This window comes from Rhododendron vialii, chromosome 8a (assembly GCF_030253575.1).
Source record: "Rhododendron vialii isolate Sample 1 chromosome 8a, ASM3025357v1".
Classification (NCBI taxonomy): domain Eukaryota; kingdom Viridiplantae; phylum Streptophyta; class Magnoliopsida; order Ericales; family Ericaceae; genus Rhododendron; species Rhododendron vialii.
In genome coordinates this window covers 24,720,472-24,736,105 of record NC_080564.1, presented here as the reverse complement: position 1 = coordinate 24,736,105, position 15,634 = coordinate 24,720,472, and the positions used below count along the sequence as shown (strand labels likewise).

At 35.4% G+C, this 15,634-nt stretch overlaps 1 protein-coding gene across 2 annotated transcripts; it reads left to right on the top strand.

Moving 5' to 3' along the window:
- Nucleotides 1-5,929: 5,929 nt before the first annotated feature.
- On the top strand, nt 5,930-15,477 carry LOC131336502 (uncharacterized). Of its 2 annotated transcripts, XM_058372373.1 has the most exons (18): nt 5,930-6,201; nt 6,763-6,870; nt 8,778-8,860; nt 8,992-9,076; nt 9,177-9,263; nt 10,582-10,643; nt 10,729-10,904; nt 11,005-11,065; nt 11,743-11,920; nt 12,666-12,704; nt 12,798-12,859; nt 12,961-12,997; nt 13,475-13,524; nt 13,617-13,686; nt 14,241-14,322; nt 14,688-14,767; nt 14,850-14,918; nt 15,189-15,477. In XM_058372373.1, the coding sequence occupies exons 1-18, from the start codon at nt 6,130-6,132 to the stop codon at nt 15,246-15,248; spliced, it is 1,461 nt and encodes a 486-aa protein (XP_058228356.1). In that variant the 5' UTR covers nt 5,930-6,129; the 3' UTR covers nt 15,249-15,477. The 2 variants fall into 2 exon arrangements, with proteins under 2 accessions (XP_058228356.1, XP_058228357.1); XM_058372374.1 differs by lacking the exons at nt 5,930-6,201; nt 6,763-6,870 and having other exon boundaries at nt 8,772-8,897.
- The last annotated feature ends 157 nt before the right edge of the window (nt 15,478-15,634 follow it).

The window sequence follows — 15,634 nt, the reverse complement described above, 5'->3', positions numbered from 1 at the left end:
TAGATCATATATACCTCACAGCATGAAACAACTCATTCTAGCTATTTTTAAATCAATTATCATATAATTAGATCATATATACCTCACAGTATGTCAGCATGTAACAACTCATTCTAGCTATTTTCTTCCAGTGTAATTATAAATCTGTGTTTCGATCATCTAACTATGTATATTTGATCAATTTAAATTTCGCACGGAGTACAGAGGCAATGAGATGAAAACAATAGACGATCTAGATTAAATAAATAGACTCAATGCGAGCACGATAAAAGTTGCAGAAAACACATAAGAACTGAGATAATCTAATTTTCTCTCCTCCCTTTTTTTTTAACAGCAATACTCTAGTCCCTAGCAACCGAGTAATCATTCAATGGTCTTTCTCCAACACCCTTCTCTACCTCTACCACTACCACTACCACTATTATATATTTGTGCGGAGTCCATTCACTTGCACTGAGTTCCAAAGAGATATGCGGTGGAGAAGGGACCTCGAGACCACCCAATAATTTTTCCAGGAGACAAGTCTTCCAAAATTGTCACTCCGCATATGGAATCCGATGGACATCAGGAATCTTTCAATAGGCCGAATACGACAAACCTGTACGTCTATCTACACGAAGACTTCGCTTTCACAAATCCCTGAAAATAGGGCCTGGGCCTATCTGAAACTACTGATTATGGTGGGTGTACATACGGCAGAGATCGTCGTGCTGGTTCCACTACAGGTCTCCCGCCAATAATTCGATCTTGATAAATTTTAAAATATTTTTTTAAATGGCTTTTTAAAGAAAGCAACTCGATTGAAGACATGTAGACAGTGGCGGAGTCAGAATTTTTAATAAATGGGGTCAAAAATTTAAACTATGTGTAATTTACAAACTTAACCCTTGATTTGTTTCGAGAAACAAACAAACTAGTGCTACGTTTGGGTGAAGATTCTATTTTGACTTCTTTTTGCTCTAAGTACAAAACCCTTATATGGGTTGGGGAAAAAATAAATTTTAAAGTGAGGTCAAATTAGTAAAAATGAGGTAAAAATTTTACCGATTTATATGAAAATTTGACAGTCAATGGAGTCGGCTGTCCGCCTTTGTCTCTATGTCCCTCCGCCACTGCGTATAGGTACTCGATCCAATCTTATAATTCAGAATTTAGGCTAATGTTGGAGTACTGACCATAAATAATTACAATAATTATATAACCACAAAAATTTATACACAAACTCACTCACATCAAGTATGGGGTCCATACATATAGTTTGTGTCTAGTGTGTATGGACTCCACACTTGATGTGAATGAATTTGTGTAATCATGTATAAATGTTTGGGGTACTAGCATTATTGAAATAATTAAGCAAAGTAAATTTTCCTTCACACTTTTCTCAATTTTTTTTTTCACATTTTTCAAATTTCAAACGTCTAATGCTAGAGTACCAACCAAGGAGTGTACATATGACGTACACCACCACGTGGGGCCAATTACGGGTCTCACACGAATAATCCGATCGTTCAATTGATTACGTGTAGGTACTTGATTTAATCTTTTAATTTTTTCATTCAGAAGTTCGATCTTGCTAATTTCTGCCCATTAGGTGGAGAATAAGGCTATCCATAATGATAAAATCAAAAGTAATATGTTTTCTAAAGTTAACAATATTTGTGCAAAATGTGGCTCACAATAGTATAATCAAACTTAGCAATCTCCTTAGTAATAATCAAAATTTGAATTTTGGATAACTTAAACTAACAGCCATTTGCCAATAATCAAATTTAATGAATCTCACATATTCTCGATTAAATACACCAATCATTACACAAAAATGTTCTCTCTCTTCCTTTTTGCCCCTCTTTTCTTTTTCAACAAGATTTTCAAAAAAAAAAAATTTGATAAAAATATTTTAAAAAACTATTTTTGAAAACAGTTTTTTCCACAAATTATTTTGTTTACTATTTTTTCAAAAGGTTTTCTTATATAAAAACTATTTTTTCAAAAACTGTAGTTGCACAAAAACTAAAAACTGTATTCTAAAAAATAAAACTATTTTTTTTAAAAAAAATTCAAAAATTATTTTCTATTTCTAATAAATATTTTCTATCAGTTTCAAAACTATTTTTTGAAAAATTATTTTCCATGTTCACAGTTTTTAATTTTTTATAATTTGAAAAACTGATATGACAAGTTTTAGTTATCCAATTTTGATTATGTCATTATGGACATCTATATTGTTAATCTTAACAATCTCTTAAATAGATAATTAAAAGCTGATGTGATAATTTTTTATTATTCATTTTTATTATGCCATTGTGGATGGCTTAATAACTATATAATGACAAATAAATTTGGCTAATTTAAATATTCATCCTCTTTACCCATGCCATGTAAGAATTCATCCCGCCCTTTTTTCATGCTTATGTTTTCATCCTCTTAGTGTGTGAATTATCTTTCTTACCCTTTTCACTATGATATACATATATTATGTTATATTACTTTCCTAATTTAGTGGGATTTGATTGTTTTTCCAATTTAATGGGATTGAATTGAATTATTGAATTATTTTCCTAATTCAATAGGATTTTGTAAAATTAAATATGATTGATTACTTCTTTTTTTTTTTATCATGGAATGTATTTGTGGAATTGATATTTTTTTTTAGGAATATAACATGATAAGTTGACCACCTCTTTGCATGTTTTCTTCAATCTTCGAGTTGGCCAACCAGACAACAAAAAATCATATTTTTCATTGATCTTATTACACGAAACATGACTAAATTACCATCAAAAAATAAATAACATGACATACTCAAACCGTTACATAGTTAAATGATTAAATTACCATGACATTACATGATTAAATTACTGTGACGATTACAATGTGGACACGATAAATATCCCATGACGATTACAACATGGACACGATAAATAATTAACCATGAAATAGTTTCATGGTAAACAGTGCAAATAATTAACCATGAAATGATAGAAATACAAACATATTTCATGCTAAATGAAGTAAATAATTTACCATGAAATAGAATAAAACTAAAGGAAACTCAATCGTTGACGTAGCAGAGTCAAATGGCAAAAAGAACCAATTTAGAACATGACATATGAGTATTTTTTAGAACATAAAATCTTGAATTCATGGAATCTGACAAAACAACCCAAAAATCCAATTTCTGCTTTACTACATAACCATTACATAATTTAGACACATGGAACATTAAAGCAACCGAACCCTCTCGAAACACCTGGTTATCGCCGTTGGTCGTCAGAGAGAGAGAGAGAGAGAGAGAGAGAGAGAAGCCGAATCACCACAATATATGGTACTGGACGTGGAATCCACGGCGTCGGCCATCGGCGTCTTGGTCCCCATCCTCCACTGTGCTCCTGGGCTACGCCTCCATGGTTCTTCAGTGCGGCATCAAATGAGGGAACGATGATAATGGTGCCTGGTGGGGATAATGGTGGATTTTTTTCCCTCTTGTGATGGAAAGCGGATAATGGTGGTTTTGTAACCGATCATGTTTTGCAGATTAGGAAAAGTGGATGAGAATTTGAATGGGGGCCATGATTTTGGGATGGATTGATGAAATCTACGAGACTAATTGCCTGCATAAAGGTTGGGACCAGATTTATTATGTTTTCATCCCAAAATTCAGTTCTATATATATATATATATATATATATATATACCCAATGTATTATATAAGGGCACTATTGGGATTGTTAAAAAGTGAGGATGAAAACATAAGTGTTCGAATTAACCGGGATGGAAACTTAAAGGAAGTAGGTTCTGAGAATGATTATTTAAATCTCGGATACCAATACAATTTCTATATATTATCCATTGCCTAATGGGTGGGGGTTAGAACATTCGCAGTGGAATAACTAAAAGTCAATAATCAAAAGTTGTCACATCATCTTTTGGTTATTTATTTAAGAGGTTGTTAAGATTAACAATATAGAGGTCCACAATGGTACAATCAAAATTGAATAACCAAAATTGCTACATCACTTTTTCAACTTATTAAAATCTAAAAATTGGGACATAGAAAACAAATTTTTTTAAATAATTTTAAAGTAGGTTATTAGAAAAAGAGAAAATAGTTTTTTGAAAATTTTGATTTAAAAAAAACAGTTTTTGAATAAAAAATAGTTTTTGGGAAAAAAGTTTTTCTTTTAAAAAGAACAATTTAATAAAAAAACTATTTTGAAATAAACTATTTAAAAAAATAGTTTTTGCAAAAAATGTTATTTGGTTATTGGCAAAAAGGTTGTTATTTTTGATTATCTAAATGGCCAAAATTTGATGTTTTACTAAGAGCATCCACAATGTAATAATCAAAATCAAAAGGTTGCTGAAATTAACAATATGTGCTAAAAAAAGTGCGCACATTATAATAATCAAAATTAACAACCTCTTAGCAACTCATCAAATTTGATTATTTGGATAATAAAACTAATAACCTTTTTCCAATAACCAATTTTATTGAACCCCAAATCTTTTCAATCAAATACAACCATCATATGAAAGTGAAACTCACTCTCCACTATGGCAAGTAGTTGTGTATTTAACAATATTGATCACTTTATGAATTTTAACAAATGCTCTACACTTTCACTTATTTTACTAGAATGCTATTCATTGTAGACCATTAGATTGAGAAGAAAAAATTGACCGTTAAATTTGAATTTTTGCCAACTCTTTTTGATTATGGGCAAAAAATATACAATGTGAAACTTGACATTGCTAATTTTAGCAGTCTCTAAATGGATAATCAAAATTTGATATGGCAAGTTTTGATTATTCACTTTTGATTATTATATTGTGGATACTCTAGCTAAGTTTGGTTATTTCAATGCGAGCTCTTTTTTGAGTAAATATTGCTAACCGTAATAACTTTTTGATTTTGATTAAACCATTGTGAATGCTCTTATAATTTTCCAATTACTTATTTTGTTGTTTTCTTCTTTATTTCCTATCAAATCAAATAAGATAAAAAAATTAGGTTCCTTTCCTTTGTTTTATTTTCCAAACAAACTTTGGAACATATGGAGAGAAGAAAAAGGAAAGAATACTAAATTTTTTTTACACATCGAGAGGAAAAAGGTAAGAATACTATTTTTTTTCTCCTTATTCGATTTAGAAAAAAGTGAGAGAAAAATAAAAAAACCAAATTTTAAGTATACTATTTTCTTTTATATTTTCCCACACTTTTTTCTTGACCATTTTCTTAGGGTTTGTTTCGTACCTTTGAAAAAGAAAGGAAAGGAATTTTTTTTCCTCTTCCTTCGTTTGATTTGAGAAAAAAAAAGAAAACAATAAATATTTCTTGACACTTTTCGATTATAAAAAAATAAAAAATAAATTCTTGATGGATCCTTATTTGGTGGGATCGGCAAGTAAAAACGACAGTTGGAAAGGACTCCAGACCGACCACTGGACTTGATTGTCTGAGACAGAGTATACGGACAAGATATATGGAGTACAGTACGTATATAATAAGATTTTGATATTCGCGCCCTACTTTTTATTGATAGCGCTCCATTTTATTTATGAAGTTAACTTCACATTAAGATTGGAGTGTCATCAGCAAAAAGTGAAGCGCGAAAATCAATTTCCTAATATAATATACATATACTAGTGCTTGTCTGTGCCTATAAGTCTATGACACTACCCACCTCGATTGGAATTAAAATTTCCTTTTGAATCTTGATGGTGAGGCATTTTTGTAATATATTTGTAAGAATATGAGTATTTTCTTAAGAGAATTGAAAGCACACATCAACCCTTAGATCAAATAAATTTAAGCATTTCTAACAATTTGTATTTGCATGGGTCCACGCCCTTTTGTTTTGTATACAGTGAAAGAAAAGATATCTATACAGAAATATATATATATATATATATATATATATATAGAGAGAGAGAGAGAGAGAGAGAGAGAGAGTGAAGAGAGGGAACACACGTAAATGAATTTGGTCCGTGCGTATAATGAAGGATACAGGGTAGAACACGATTGCCCTCTTTCAATTTTCTTCTACTTCTTCGACTCTTCTACTCAAGTTAGTCTCCGCAAATTCAATAATCAGCTCTCCCCTCAATCTCTCTCTCTCTCTCTCAAGAATGATGATAACCGGGGCTTCCTCTTCATGTTCGACCTTGCAAGGCCTCGATGACGTTGAAGAGTTCGTCGGGGTGAGACTCTCTCTCTTCAATTTTGGGTTCTATTGTTCGCAATTTTCTTTATGTTGTTTGGCTGGTGAGAAAATGTATCAAGAAACGAAACCGGAGTTTTTGAACTTTTTTTGTCCCGGGCGTGCACCTCGGAATAATTCCTACAATCCCTCCCACAATCGTGTCACAGGTGGGATGAGTGGCCCCAAGAGTTGTTGGCAAGGAGAATTGAACCTGAGAAACTCTTGGCAAGGATAATTGAACCTGAGAGCTGAGAGCTTAGGAGGGAGTAAACCCCTAAGTTCAAGGCCAAGACCACTTCGACAACCCCTTGGGGTTGTTTTTGAACCTGTTAAAACCTCCTTTACAAAATATTTTCCATAATTCAGTTGAAAAACCGTAATTTATGTTAATCATATTAGTGAGGGTTAACTTATACTAGGTATATCTACAAACAAGGTGTCCGGGCCAACTCACGCGCACAAGTACATCTATATATGCACGTGGAGATGGAATTTTGTGCGGAGGAATTGAATTTGTGTGTGAATTGAATTTGGGAGGGTTGTGTAATGAAATGCGCAGGGGAATGAAGGAGATTCATCGTCAATGATGTCGGTTGAGCGGCTTTTTCATGTTTCCGATCTAATGCAGATGGGGAACCAAGCATTCCGGGACAATCGCTTCGAAGAGGTGAAGCATTTGCTTTGCTAATCCAGTTTTGTTTGCCTATTTGGTAGTTATTTTTTGCTGTTTTAGTTTTCCTCATTATTTCCTCCTTGTGTACTAGCTGGTAATTCAAGGGCAGGTTGCTAATTTAGTGGTGTCTACTGAATTTGTATGCCGAATATATGATGAAGCATCCATATTTTTGATGAAGCATCCATATTTTTGATGGTTTTTGTTATGAGTTCCTTATTGTGAATAAATTCTTCAAACCTAATACGATTCTTTTGACTGATCTATGCAAATTAGCAATAGTGTCTGAATTTGGATTTGGACACTGAAAGATTTGGTATTTATGAAAACACAAATGACCCACTGAATGTCTGTCTTGTACAGTTGGTGTCCTGGTGGTATTCTTAATTGAAGTAGTGGGTGTTCATATGATTGAAGTAGTGGGTGTTCATATGATTGTTGCCTTTGAACATGCTCATCAAGCACTTCCGGGAGCCTTGTATGTTTATGTCGTCTGCCTGTTTATCTTTTGTACTCCCCTTCTCGATTTTTCCCCTTCATTTTGGCCCAGAAAGCATATTTGGTTCATTTTGCTCTCTTTTGCGATTAGTATATTTGAACTTTTAGTTAAAGATGTGCCAACATCTTCAAGGATTGTGGAATAATATCTACACTACCCTTTATGTATTGAAGGCCTTTTGGAATATGAAACTATATTGAGTAGTGATTACTAATTGGTAGCATGTGCACTTTTACCTTATAGATTTCTGTTTCAGACACGTTTTGGGCATCAACACATGATCAGTCCCAAATGTGTGCGGACATTTCTTCTACGTGTTCTGTTTGATTACAAAATTTTGCAATTGAGATACTTGACCTGAACAGCATTTGTGGACTTCTTGGACTTCTCTTGGTCTGTCTCGGATGACCTACATGGGCGTGACACTTCATAATAGCAATGTTCAACATTCTTGGGAAAGTATTTTTGCACCCCAAATGTGTCTGAACTTTCATAAATTGAATACATCAATTTGATAACCCAAAAAAATGTACATACGAATTTAAAACTTCTAACTTAGATAAGAAATACAACAATGAATATAGAAAAAATGAAGTAATGTGTCAAGAAAGCTAGCAATAGGAGAATGCATAGCAGGCAAGACTATTTTGAGTTTTATTTTCCTCAGTTTACATTTTTAAGCCGTAATATATTAATAACACTATAGGTTACATTTTTCTAATGTAACACTTAAAACTATTTAAAGGCATCCTGCAGTAGAAGATAAGTTGATGGAATATCCCTTAATCTGCATACCATTTGAAGCAATAAATAAAAAATATACTAAATATACAAAGTGTTCTTTCCATGATCTATCTCTGCTTTTTTGAGATTGTCTGGATGCAAAGACAGTACTGAGAACAGACTCACCCATACTTTTCAGTAATCAACCTGGCGAAGAAGCCACCCCAGTTTTTTGTGTCCGTTTTTTGTCGTGGTCATGTTTGGTACTTTTGCTTATGCCACATAGGACATTTCGAGCACTGGTTTTCAGATGCATGATGTTACCCTTGTAATACACTGAACTGTAAATAGTGCAGGGCTTGAATATTTCCAATGTAGCCTCTTAAAGTTGTCTCAATTGTACTGCAGTTATTTCTTTGTTGTACTAATTGTTATGTCATGAGTTGGGTCATAAGTGTGAAGTGTTATTCTGTGGAAGGTCTTGAGCACTCTTAATCGAAGTAATCTGTTGATGTTTCTTACAATCAATTACCTTTTGCTGTACTGTGCCTAATGAGAAATGAACCTCTGGAAAAAAAAAAAAAATATCACTTGAGGGACACAATCTATGATATTTTTTGAATTGATTTCATATAAATTTTCCTTGTCTAACTGGCAAGTGATTGTATTCCTTGTGCAGGCAGTCAATTATTATTCCAGAGCTAATACTATTAAACCAGGCGATGCTGTCATTCTCAGCAACCGATGTGGTGCTTATCTGAGGTTAAATGTTGTCTCATGATTATGTTTCCATTATCAGGTTCTGTTCCACTGCGTCCTTCACATGAGCCTGTTTTTTCTGTTGATAGATTTGTATACTTATGAAATGTATTTTGCTCTTGCACGTCTACCAGATTTTGTCAATTTCTGAAACACAGACCTCCCTCAGCTTCTGAACATAAACCATTGAGTGGACTGGATCCTACAACACATGCTGAAGTATGTCTAAATTATGTTTTTTTGGTGTGGTTAAATGGGTTCTCAAGCAATGGCATGATGGTTGAGCTCGTTATTAAAATGCTGCTAATCATCATTTCAGCTTGCATTAAAGGATGCTGAGAAGGTGATGTCAATTCGAACTGATTCTGTAAAGTCCTACATTTTGAAAGCCAATGCACTCATTTTGGTAAGAGCACCAGGATGTCCCTTTTTTTTTTTTTTTGTGATAAAGTAAGAGCACCATGATGTTACTCAATCCCATATTTCTAGAGTGTGACCTACGAATCATGGAGCATGAACATTTCTAAGAAGGTCATGCGTCATGTAGGACACCCGTGTCAGACACCCACAATCATTGGACACTCCCCAAGATGTGTCACACTTGTTTATATATTGTTTCAGAACCAAACACTCTATGGACATGTAGGGACACCATTCTTTCGCTTAAACATTGGTGAACCTGGGTACAGTGATACAAGAAGAATAGTACAAATTTGTATCCATTGATCTTGTTTTTAGTTTTATTTACTTCGGGTACGTATGAAATGATTTGCCATCTGTGATGTATGCATTAATGGAAAACATTTCTTCTTAAATGCATATTTCACTCTACTAATTTTGGTGGAATGCAGCTACTATATGGATAATATAAAGGCAGTGTAACTTTTGGAGTATATTTGTGATTTTTTTATTTATTGTATCATTGATAACATATTTAAAAGAGTGACATATAAAAATGTCTGAAACATATTGTTCAAGTACCCTTGGTCAATGCCCTTTCTTCTAAGATTGGTCAAGTGGAGCCAACCCTTGAGCGGGGATCGTCAAGCAACCTTGACAATCTTTAGCCACTAACCTCAAAGCCACGTCTCCTCTTGATGGTCGCTTGGTCCGAGTTTAGATCCTAGGTCCTGCTCCCACCATAGGTGTCTTGTATGAGTTCGTGGGGTTTGTCCCCAATTGTGTGTATCTGCAACTGCAGTGGAGAAAGGGGGCAATATTGTGGTAGTATAAACCAGGCCATCTGCATGAAGAGTATTGCTAGATGGGGTTTGCCCTATACATTGCCAATGGGCTATCCACATTTAATGCTACAGTGTTGACATGTGTTCCCCAATAGATGTTCATGGAAGTGTAGGGGTGTGCCATGTGGCAAGTTGTATCCACATCCTTAATATGCTGTTCTGTTCGTTCTTGTTTTCCTTGAATTAGTTTTAACGAAGTCACTTTTGTTTTGGTATTTCAATAATTGCCAGTTTTCAAACATTCCCACTGCCTCCACAACTTTTCTTGTGGGCAGGAATTAGGATTTTAGTTCTCTATGGATGGGGGTAATATCGAAGAAGTGTTGGTTGAATCTTCTGAAAAATCACCAAAGATGTCCCATGATACTTCAGAAAATGGAAATTTAGCTATATATGATGCGACCGAAGGGGTAGGATTAAGATACTTGCTGTGTGGATAATATCTTTCATCGGTAACACCACTTTCATTGAAATTGGCAGTTAGAGAGATATGGGCTGGCCCGGGATGTCATTCTTTTAGGTCTTCAAATTGATCCTATGAGGTATGTGTGTAATTGGTTTCTACCATCTTTAAATTAGTCCCCTTACAAGAAGTCATTTTTGCTGATTGTTTCTGGCATTCTGTAGCTATCCTCTGTCAGTTTTGGAGAGAACAATTGCCAGCACAATTGGGAGGAGAAGCCAACCTGAGCGGACAGATGACTTTGACTGCACTCTTTGCCTTAAGTTACTATATGAACCTATTACAACTCCTTGTGGACATTCCTTCTGCCGTTCATGCCTGTTTCAATCAATGGACAGAGGTGATGCGCTTATGGTTACATGTAGACATATATCTGTTTATCTGTCTCTTGAATCTTAATGTCCACCATGTCATTCTGATCCTCGGATGGAAAATACTAGGTAACAGATGTCCACTTTGCCGAACAGTTCTGTTTATCAGTCCCAGAACATGCGCAATTAGGTGAGTTGCTTGGCTTCATGCTTTATCGAGTACTTGCCTCTGCAATGTAACAAAAGAGACAGCTTTGTTGTCCTGCCCATGCTTTTGTACTTATTTAGCTTAGTGTTGTCAATCCCGTACTGAACCGGAAATAAAATGGTACATACCTTATGCTCTGTACACGACAAAATACCAGCCGGTACCGGGCTTGTAGCGAAATCTCGGCTGGTAAAAAAATCTAGTGTATTTTTTTCTCTTGATAAAAAAGGCTTGAAGTTTATTGTAATTTAACAAAACTTGGGGTCCATATTTTATTAATCATGATAATTTGTTATTAGAACTAATTTTATTGTGTATCAAAATGTTAGAGAAAACGGTGTGCTAGCCAGTACTTGTTTGACAACTTTGATTCAGCTTGTCTAGTTTGGTTCAGTAGATTCCATTTATCCCGCAGCCACATGATAGTAAACAAATATGTTGTACTGAAAATAGTTTTGGGAAGGCCGACTGGAGAATTTGATCCACGTGGCCTAACCCAGGTAGCTGAAAGTTGGAATTTAGACTTCATGATTTAATTTACGCCAAGTTAGTTTGTATATTCACCTTGATCTTGGCGTACTAATCTATTATCATTCTTCCAGTAACTCTAAATTCTACTTTATGTTGTCTATTGCATAACATTTGCTTGGCTTGTACAGTGTCACACTGAACAACATAATACAAAAGAACTTTCTTGAGGAGTATGCTGAAAGGAAGCTGGAGCACGATAGTTTGACAAACTATGGAGCTGATTTGCTGCCTCTTTTCGTCATGGATGTTATCCTACCATGTCAGAAGTTTCATCTCAACATTTTTGAACCCCGGTATAGGCTTATGGTGAGTTGGCCAGGTGAAAGCTTGTTAGTCACATTCGGCATGGGTCCAGGATAACTTGATCGTTATAGTTGAGCAACAATGTGGCAAACATTTTCTGAGGTGATGCATGAAAATAAATTGTAGTCCATTGCCTAATTCTGGTTGAAATATTGAAATCCAAAGCAACCAGGACGACTCATGCCAGTATAACCAGTATGGAAATGGAATTATTTAGTGTGTTTTATTGCCTGCTGAACAAAGCCAAACCTTTCCACCTTTAAATCTGTCCTGCTATTACCCCAATTCATATACCACCCATTTTGGAGCCATCATCTACCTAGCAGTACTTCATCTACTCTTTGGTCCTTGTCTAAGATCAACCAACAGATACCAAACCACACAAACTTGATTTCCTGGGTTTTTTGTTAGCTGCGAAGTCCATTGGTGTAGTCAGCCACTGGTAGCAACTGTGGTGGCGACCATGCTTTTCTATTGCCGATCCCCAAGTTGGCTTTAGTTCAATATTCACACATTTTCCACCATCTGCACTTCCTGGTTCCTACGTTCAGTCAACCACAATTTAACCAGGAAAGACCAGTATTAATTCTGAATAGCAAGCTGGATTGCAACAATATTTGCATATCTTGCGATTGACTATCCGAACATGCCAAAGTCATTTTACGTGTCACATATTTCACATTTTGTTATCTTCTGCTACAGAAAGTAGTCGTCGCATGATACTTTTTCTTCAACATTTGGATGACAGGTCAGGAGGATCATGGAAGGGAATAGACGTATGGGAATGGTATATTATTGTGACCGGTCCTTTACCTTCCTTTTCTTTCTTCTAAGGTAATATAAGATACTTCCTCACTATCACTGATTATTAATACTGCAGGTTATAACGGATTCTGCTACTGGATCCATAGCCGATGTTGCTTGTGAAGTGGAGATTACTGAGTAGGCGTTTCTGCAAAACACTGCTAGTTTTAGTTTTTTTGTTGCACTTATCTTATTGTGTCATTCTGATTCTGGTAAGTAATTTTGTTTCTTTTCGATAGGTGTGAGCCACTTCCAGATGGACGTTTCTTTCTAGAGGTGAATATCTGCGTATCATCATGCTTATATATATCGTCTTTCTTCTGTATATCGTAATTTTTTCCCCCCTTATTACAAAATAGCCCTCCAACTTTTTGAAGCACAAGGAACAAATTTCTGGGTGGTGGATTGCTTGTGAACATCATTATTTTCTTCTTTTCATCTTTTCAATACTCAGACTAGCCATTAGGCCCATTACACATGATATTTGTCTCTTGTTTTATTCCTTTGTTACTTTCCTCCTTATATCCTGGAAAGCTTCCATTCTACTAAAAAAGTGAACAACCCTGGTAATCAGTACTTCAGTAGATAGAGATCCCATTCTGTTGCATTGACAGAGCCAATGGCTTAATAACTTGAATTGTCAGGCTGTAGTCTTCATTCGCTTGCTGAGCGTATAGGAAGTTTGTCTCTTTTCAAGTCCCATTTGGTACGTTACTAGTTCGGTTTGTCTCACAAGGGTATACTGTTACGCAGCTTGAAAGCCGCAGGAGATTCCGCATCATTCGTAATTGGGATCAAGATGGGTTAGTTTGATCACCATTTACTGTGAAATACGTACTGTTGTGGCTCTCAGTTGTGTAGAATATGAAGTTAACCTTGAGTTCTGGTTATGAAGGTATCGAGTGGCTGAAGTTGAATGGCAACAGGATATATATCCATCAGAAGGGACAAGAGACAGACAAGATGTAAGTGTTGCTGCAATTCTGGCTCACACCTGTCTCTTATTTGATTTATTAATGATCATATGAAATGCTAAAGGTTATAAAACTGCGTTTAGTTGTAAATGGCCTCCAAGGCCTACAAAACTAAGGGTCTCATTGAGCCTATACCTCAAGAGTCAAGATGGGACTTTAGGTGCATGTTTTCTGGCTTTTCACTTCCTTGGTCCAAGATTCGAGATTTAAGCCACATTAATTTAGGAAGTTCAACTGCTTGTGAATTGCTTTTGCGGTTGCAAGTGATGAACCTGCCGTAAAAGCCAAAGTCCTTTTGATGCCATTGTCTGATAAAGACTCTTATGTGGATGGATGGTAGAACCAAAATGAGACACATGAACCTGACTGGGTTGATTAAAAAAAAAAAAAAAACCTGACTGAGAGATCTATCCATACCTCCCTCGTTTGAGTCGATAGATCCGACAACTGCTTACGTATTCTATTTATTCGTTTAAAAAGTTTTATATCATTGTCCCATTGGTTTACTATGTTGGTACATCCAATTTATTTTTGGAAGCGCGCAGTTACAGGAACTAACGAATAATGCTGCTGTATTTGCTCTGGAATGGATAAGAAGGGCACGAGAGGCAGCACAGCAACGGCGAGGTATGTTTAAGAAAGAGGGTGCTAAATTGAGTTTCCTCTCAACATGATTATGTTTAAGGTTATTGGCATCTGTCCTGTCCTTATTGTGAGTGTATGACTGTTGCCGAAGTTGGAATCTTAAAGTTGATACGTTTATAATGCCAAGAGAATTTATTGGCGGCATAGCTATTAGTTAGCCCTCTCAAAAGAGTCAAAACTCATTTCTATTACGCCTCACTCTTCCTCCCACTAAAAACTGTAGAATCCCTTTTTTGCCCTGATTTGCTTCCCATTTTTGCATGCACAATGAAAACTTCACCTTTCTTTCCTTAATGCAGCATTAAATCTTGTGTTTCACGATTTTGTATTTTTCGTTTCTCGTGCAGATAGAATCAAAAGTCTGGAACTTGATAAAGCGGAATCGATGATGCCTACACCGCGGGATCCTGAGCGCTACAGTTTCTGGGTACCCACAGCTTTAATACCTTTTTATATGGAGGACCGGATTATGGTATCCATAGTCTCATTGTGGCAAATGTATGTTTCAGCTTGCTACTCTAACAAGTCGGAGGCCATCGGAAAGATTGCAACTCCTTCGCATGAGAGATACAAAAGAGGTATCGATTTCCAACCTTTACTGTGATAGATTCTATGTTGCAGGTTTCATGGCTTCCTGACTGACTGATTGTAAATGGTTGACCATATCCATTTACAAGAACTCTTATGGAAAGAATCTGACCATGGGCCATTATAACTGATGCATTTTGCTTCATCTGTATAGTTCCAAAAATAGGTTTTATCAGAGGGAAAGAATTGTCCGAACTGTTCTTTGCCACTGTTATTAAATAGTTTTTTCTTTTGTTTTCCTTTTGAAATTTCCCCTGCAGAGGATGGCAAGGGCACTGATTTATATGCGATCTGAAGAACAAGGCTATAGAGTGCAATAACAAGAAAAACCTGTAGCATAATCCATTACTTAAAAATTAATGAGGTATCGTTGTATTTATTTATATACAGGCCCATTCAATATTCTTTGATCCACAATTAAAATATAAATGTCTATCTGTATTTTTTGATTCTCATGATAATGATTGTGGATCCTCATGTATCGCTGTAGAAACGATTAACCCGAAAATTTTGCATTATTATAGTATAAACAACCCCACATTTTTGTCCTCTTTCTTGATTTTTCTTATGCAATGTATGTTCTTTTGGTTTGAATTTATCAAGTTAAATTAAGATGATTGATTGGGCCCTCATACCAACTGGGTACGCGGCATTCGACTTCTGTTATTTGTTGGGGTAGTTAATATAACACACTCAGGTTTGCCCT